Raw genomic sequence first — 7678 nt, forward strand, 5'->3', positions numbered from 1 at the left:
AAAACATCAGAACACTTCACCAGTCTTTTCACAAAAGCTCCCTTTTGGCCCCATTGTCTTGCTGATCAGTCCATTGTCTTACTGTTGTTTCCAATAAAAGTGTGTCATTTAGAACTAACGACAAGGCAAGGCTTTGTTGCTTTACGTAAAACAAGTATTGAGGAGATATAATGCTTGATTGTGCTATGGATTAATGTGTTGGAGCCTTTACAGTGAAGAAATTATCCACATAAAAGCAGGGTATTTAAGCAACACTTATTAATACATCTACACCAATGAAGCAAGCTGCATCAGTCTAAACAGCCCACTTCTGCATGAGAAATGCTCCCGGCTAAGATTACACTACATCAGATCACATCCTCTAGTCATTGAGCCTGTGAGATAGGTGTGTGAAGGCCACATGAATGGCCAGGCCTTTAGGGACCTGGGGCTGAGGAACTCACTGCCTTTTTTAAACAGCTCAGCACTGGGGGACGGACACAGTGAAACACCACTTGATGAACAGGAAGTAACCTGTAACCCCATACTACACAACTGATAGACATTGGATATCTTTGGCACAGCTTTTATATGTTGCACAAATCTAGGGAGCAATATATCACAAACACAATCAATGCCCCACTGTCAATATGAGAAAAATTGATTTTGTGTCATAATCAATAGAAAATGGATATGCGAACAAGCCACAGATATCTTTCTGCACACAAAACACAAGGAAGGGTTATAAAGAAGTGATAATTACAATTATATTACACTGTCAGAGCTGTTAGGTCGATAAGCATTCTTTCACATATGTCAAATAAGCCTAAACCATTCCTTATTTCCACATCTTTACAGCAGTCAGTCTACGATAATTCCAGGTGAAGGTGGCATGTTTCACACACCAGATGTGAAGAGTGCACGCACACACACAGACACACACACACACCGATGAGGCGGGAAATGAACAGTAATACTATGTTGAATATGAAACCTTGCTCCTTTGGCTTTTCACAAAATTAATAACACAAACATCCAAAATGCAGTGGGAGACATCAGGAACACGCATATGAACTGATTTCAAACAGCAGTGGTTAGACATGACACAACAGGGGGAGAGGGAACCAGGGCTATAACTGAACAGAACAGAACAGAGAACATATTAAAAAATGTTTTCTGGGATAAAATCCTACCTGGTGCACTGAACTGGCTGCTTCCAAGGGTGGTTGGCCTGTTTTTCCCACTATTTACGGGTGGAGAAAACATCTACCAGAAGAAAAGAAGTGGTCTGAAAAATGTGACTGAGACAAATTAATATTTTGGCTTTGATAATCATGCATCTGTTACAAGCTGTTCAGACTTCCTGTGTTTCATAATCAATTTCTTCACTGGAGAGACATTGACTGATACAGAATAAAGTGGGCTAAATAACAAACAAATAAAACATTGTAAAAAGATAGATAGATAACTGTCCTACCGCGCTAAAATCCAGTAAGTCACTCAATTCCTTGTCTGTTCCGATAGCGGCAATCCGCTGTTGAGGATTCATCCTGCCAATCTTTAGACCTGAAGAAGAAAGTTTGTTTGCTTAAGTCCAATTTTGTTTTAAATTGTCCTAATTCCTTGATTTAAAAAAAATATCCATTCAATAACGAACTTCAGTAAAGTGAAATTTCATTCTAGATTCTGACTGAAGTTGACAAGGAATATTCCCAGAACACGTCGGTTCCGAAAATAAATCTGCACAGTGACCCTTGACATTGCGGTGCGAGTTAATTGATCAAATGTATGCTACTGCAACAACCGATGAAAGTAATTGTAATTGACCCATTGTCATCCACGTTTCAACGCTCCCTTTTAGAAAATGTTATTGCACATTATGACATCTGAACAGAATGAAAAGGTAGCCAATACGTGGTAAGGAAATTCCATATATTTGCAATGGTACAGGCACATTGAAAATGCTTGGCGCTGCGTGTAACACCAGTGACACACACTGAGACCTGCAGCATCGTTTTTCAAATGTTTATCTGACTCCCCAAACGCTACATTTGTATCAATCTTCCGCGACAGACTAAGTTACAAAATAACTAACCTACTGTAGATTTTCAAAACAAGGACTAATGAATGATACGCTATACAATATGTTGCTTTGCAATAGTCAGTGATGAGTCACGAATTTATGTGTCATTAAATAAAGTGAATTAGCATGTTAAACAAAAAGGAAGATCCACCAATATGCTGTAGGCTACAAATTCAGGCTGTGTAAAACGCCCTTTCAAGTAAAAGTAGTAAAGCAAATGCCAACCCTTTACTCCATACCAGCTCCAGTCTCTTGTATCCCAACTTCTTTCACCCAGTCCGAAACCTTTTTTGACAAACTCACTACAATATTTTACCTTTTCCCCTTTAAAATTCCAACTAGGGCGATCGGGTGTGGTAGTATGGAGCCTCGTTCTCTTGTAACGCGTCTCAAATACTGTAAAATTGTGATTTAGGTTGTAATAGTTAGCTAAATATCCCTACATGTCACTTGCGAGTTAACCTTAGGCAGACAGACATTTTTGCTTCGCAAAAACCTCAGCACTACAATGACATTCGGTGTTGTATCCTTCCGCTGAAAACCGTGAAACGATATCCCCAGCCTAGCCTACTACAGACACCACGCGGAGTGGTAGGAGATGACAGCAGTTGAGAGGACCCATCATATTACATTAAGCCTGCCTTAATCAATCATTAGGCCACATTATGTGAGACTAGTACAAAGAGATCGAAGCCAGATTTTGTAAATTGTGTCAATCAGCGCATTGGTGTAAGGAAAGGTATTGGTGAGACCTCTGAATTCGCTACACTGGTGTCAGAAGTGGGATAACGAATAAATGAGTAGCCAATGAATGCATATGGACCGAGAGGGTGGGAAAGAGAGAGGTCACTTTAAGGTGGTTGCAACTAATTGGACATGTAGCAAAATTCTGTCCCACACTAAATGGGAAATATTGACGCAGAGTAGGCCTAGTTTCTTTAAAAATACGTTAGAGTATCACAGTTATGACCTGTTTGTCCCTATGTATGTTAGCCTTATTAATTGAGTCCGTCTAAAAGACCGAGAGCATTGTGTGCTGCAGTGTCATGTCTATCACGGTTTGAGCTCACTCAAAAAGCAAGCAAACTGCAAACTATTTTTATGAACAGCACAATAAATCGGGACTACTTTTTCTGTTCCGCTAAGGCAAGAGGAAAAAAGGGAAAGAAAGTGGTGTGAGAAAACTGTAGACTACATGTATCGACAATTTATATAATTATTCAAAAACAGCTTGATCGGATTATTAATTGCTAAAATGTTAATAGTGGTAATATCCTGGCAATTCGGCTGCATGCTGGGCTCAGAAAACAATAGAGTTGGGTCAGGGCCAAAACTCTAATGTAGGGGTTCTCAAAGTGCGGTCCGAGGTACTGTAGAGGGTCTGCGGCCAGATAAATCGTCAAAAAAATTAATACGTAATAGTAAAAAAAAAATATAAAAAAAATATATACATATATATATATATATATATATATATATATATATATATATATATATATATATATACATACGTATATATACGTTTTTTAACATAAATATTACTAACAACAACAAATTCAACTAATTTTGGCCAAGGGATCCATGTAATAAGTTTAGTATGTAATACAATAAAATGTAATATTACTCATCAACAATTTATGTACTTAACCCTGGGCACATGGGCCTAGGAGGCTCACAGGAATATTGGTATCCACAGTACTTCACCAATTATAAATGTTTCAACCTCATAATTCTTGCATTTTTTTATATAAATGGCCTGTAATTTCAGCTTTAAAACGACAATATTTTCTCTCAGCCTCATAGAACGATGTGTTCGAATTGCAGGATATTAGAAGATGCAACAACAAACAATATCTCTGCCCCATGACAAAATGTGTAGAATTGCAGGAAATTAGCTTGAAAACTGCTAAATATTCTCTCTGATGCTAAGAGGCAGACCTTTAAAATATTACTTCCCAGAGCCCAAGACTTGGTTCATCCAGCCATGCATGCACTGCTGAAGTCATAGTAAACTCCATGTATGCTATTTTTTTCTCATTTGAGTTGTGTTCTGGGAGGGGCACGGATTAATTTTCTATCACGAAAAGGGTCCTCGGCCCCAAAAAGTTTGAGAACCCCACTTCTAATGAACAAAAGTTTGGTGTGCGATCAAAATGATACATTGAAGAACAAATAATCTATTCCATCCAGGCTATTATGTTTTTTTTCCACAGTAAGAAAAGTCAAGAGAAGAGAAATGACACTTATGGATAATAGAAAATACTGCTGAATATTGAAAATATCAAATCTCTGTAGCCAGTGATCATCAGTAGCATATGCATACTGGATGTAGATACTTAGAGGAATTCAAATGATTGGTATTATACAGTTAAACACATTTGTCCAATTTAGTACATTTTGTGAGTCTTTCTCAGATTACATTTTCTCTTGGTAGAATAGTAGTATTTGTCTGGCTGCAGTCTGATAGGCCTACATCACCAGGTATATCTATATAGTTCTATATCTTATCTATATAATCACAGTGAAATCAAGTTGGGAAAATGCATAAAAAAATGTGCAGTTTGGTAAGACAATGCATCTAGGTTTAAAAATACCCCCAAACAAGGCTAACACTGCTTGTTTGGATGTGGCCCACCTTGAGTAGAATACTGTAGGTCAAGCTTTAGCCTTGGTTTTATGCTGTCCATTGTCCACTCAATGGGCCTCTACTGTATATCCATGTCTTACTTTTCTGAAATCCAGACTGCCACCTGTTGGACAAACTAACCATAGTCGACTATGTTACTCATCACCAATGTGTAAAATGTATAATTGAACGTAGCTCTGATTAATGACGTTTGTAGACCTATTTAAAGGGCCTACATGGCAACTGGCAATATGTGTGAAGATTTTTTTAAATAACAGGAAACCCAAAGTTTATAACAGGCTGAAATGGATAACGTCAGAGTGTTGATGTTGCTAATCCATACCTTGTCATAGATCATATTCAGACATTGAGATTTTTCACTTACTTACATCAATGCAAACTTGCATGGAGTGCATCAATTGTTTTATGTTAATTAAATTAGAAATATGGGACCCAATCATGCTTGCCTCAGAACCAGAGAAACCTGGATTGGAGCCCCAGCTGGGTTACCCCAGGATGTGCTACACTAGTGGGCGGCAGGCCTAATGACAATACTTATAGCTGGGGCGGCATTCACCTTTAATGTTTGTTTGTGGACCGCCATTATATAATAGAAGAAGAAGAAGAAGTGCATGTCAGAGCAGAAACTATACATGAAGTCCAATAAACTGTCCGTAGATCTCAGAGATAGGATTGTGAAGAGACATATATCTGGGGAAGGGTGTAAAAACCAAACTGAGCAACTGAGCATGAAGGACCTTAGTCAGGGAGGTGACAAAGAACCAAATGACTACTCTGACAGAACTACATAGTTCCTTGGCTGAGAATGGAGAACCTTCCAGAAGGATAACGGTCTCGACAGCACTTCACCAGTCTGGGCTTCATGGGAGAGTTGACAGACACTCCTGAGAAAAAGGCACATGACAGCACGCCTGGAGTTTGCAAAAAGGCACATGAAAGACTGTATTAAACTATTTGGCCTGAATGCAAAGTACTGTTTGGAGAAAAAAAGGGACAGCTCATCACCCGTTTTAACACCACCCCTACCGTGAAGCATGGTGGTGGTAGGATCATGCTATGGGGATGCTTGTCATTGGCAGGGACTGGGAGACTGGTAAGGATAGAGAGAACAATGAATGGAGCCAAATACAGGCAAATCCTTGATGGAACCTGCTTCAGAGTGCAAACGACCTTAGACTGGGGGCAAAGATTTACGTTCCAGCAGAACATTGACCCCAAGCATACAGCCAAAGCAACGCTGGAATGGCTTTAGCAGAAGAATGTGAAAGTCCTTGAGTGGCCCAGCCAAACTTGAACCCCATTGAAAATCTGTGGAAGACTTGAAGATTGCTGTTCACCACCGCTCCCCATCTAACTTAACAGAGCTTGCAAAATCTGCAAGGAAGAATGAGAGAAAATCCCCAAATCCAGATGTGCAAAGCTGATACAGACACCCAAGATAACGCAAAGTTGAAATGCAGCCAAAAGTATTGACTCAGGTGTACGAATACTTATGTAAATTAGATGTATGTATTTAATTTCAATACATTTGCTAACATTTCTATTTTAAAAAATCACTTTGTCATCATGGGGTTTTGTGTATAGATGGGTGAGAAAATATATTTTGAATATAGGTTGTAACACAACAAAATGTGTTATAAGTCTAGGGGTATGAGTACTTTCTGAAGGCACTGTGTATATAAAAATAGAAACACAACGTGCACAATTTCAAAGATTTTTCTGAGTTACAGTTCATAGAAGGAAATCAGTCAATTGAAATAAATAAATTAGGCCCTAATTTATGGATTTCACAAGACTGGGCAGGGGTGCAGCCATGGGTGGGCCCCACTGGGGAGCAAGGCCCAGCCAATCAAAACAAGTTTTCCCCCACAAAATGGCTTTATTACAGACAGAAATGCCTGTGGTGACAGAAGAACGCTGTCTGCCCCAATGCATAGTGACAACTATAAAGTTTGGTAGAGGAGGAATAATGATCTGGGGCTGTTTTTCATGGTTCAGTTTAGGCCCCTTAGTTGCAGTGGAGGCAAATCTTAATGCTACAGGAAACAATGACATTCTAAACGATTCTGTGTTCCCAACTTTGTGGGAACAGTTTGGGGAAGGCCCTTTCCTGTTTCAACATGACAATGCCCCTGTGCACAAAGCGAGGTCCATACAGAAATGGTTTGTCAAGATCGTGTGTGGAAGAACTTGATTGGCCTTCACAGAGCCCTAACCTCAACCCCATCGAACACCTTTGGGATGAATTGGAATGACAACTGCGAGCTAAGCCTGATCACCCAACATCAGTGAACCTCCTCACTAATGCGCTTGTGGCTGAATGGAAGCAAGTCCCCGCAGCAATGTTCCAACATCTAGTGGAAAGCCTTCCCAGAAGAGTGGATGTTATTATAGCAGCAAAAGGGGGACCAATTCCATTTTAATGCCCATGATTTTGGAATGAGATGTTCGACAAGCAGGTGTCCACATACTTTTGGTAATGTAGTATACCGTATATATACAATATATACAGTACCAATCAAAAGTTTGGACACACCTACTCATGCAAGGGTTTTTCTTTATTTTTACTATTTTCTACATTGTAGAATAATACTGAATACATCAAAACTATGAAATAACACATATGGAATCATGTAGTAACCAAAAATGTGTTAAACAAATCAAAATGTATATTTTATATTTGAGATTCTTCAAAGTAGCCACCTTTTGCCTTGATGGCAGCTTTGCTCACGCTTGGCATTCTCTCAACCAGCTTCATGAGGTAGTCACTTGGAATGCATTTCAATTAACAGATGTGCTTTGTTAAAAGTTAATTTGTGGAATTTCTTTCCATCTTAATGCGTTTGAGACAATTAGTTGTGTTGTGACAAGGTAGGGGTGGGTGGTATACAGAAGATAGCCCTATTGGTAAAAGATAAACAATTTAGAATGTCTGTGCGGTTGGTCCTTTTGTGTGTTGTAATTTGAGA

The 7678-nt window shown here is 39.1% G+C and overlaps 1 protein-coding gene across 15 annotated transcripts in view; it reads right to left on the reverse strand.

The window, feature by feature from the left end:
• The window catches only part of LOC110506541 (transcription factor 12), a 95037-nt gene extending 92401 nt beyond the window's left edge, over positions 1 to 2636 (reverse strand). For 5 of the 15 annotated variants that reach the window (XM_090222335.1, XM_021586237.3, XM_090222331.1 and 2 more), the window contains exons 1-3: positions 2288 to 2598; positions 1457 to 1545; positions 1173 to 1245 (exon numbers count right to left, since the gene is read on the reverse strand). In XM_090222335.1, coding sequence (XP_090078461.1) covers positions 1173 to 1245; positions 1457 to 1528 — 145 coding nt within the window. In that variant the 5' untranslated portion in view covers positions 1529 to 1545; positions 2288 to 2598. Of the gene's footprint in view, positions 1 to 1172; positions 1268 to 1456; positions 1546 to 2287 lie in introns of all 15 variants that reach the window. The other 10 variants (XM_090222336.1, XM_090222333.1, XM_090222332.1 and 7 more) reach the window with 6 other exon arrangements.
• Positions 2637 to 7678: the final 5042 nt, after the last annotated feature.

This window comes from Oncorhynchus mykiss, chromosome 26 (genome assembly GCF_057628025.1).
Source record: "Oncorhynchus mykiss isolate SJ-2025 chromosome 26, ASM5762802v1, whole genome shotgun sequence".
NCBI classification, from domain to species: Eukaryota; Metazoa; Chordata; class Actinopteri; order Salmoniformes; family Salmonidae; genus Oncorhynchus; species Oncorhynchus mykiss.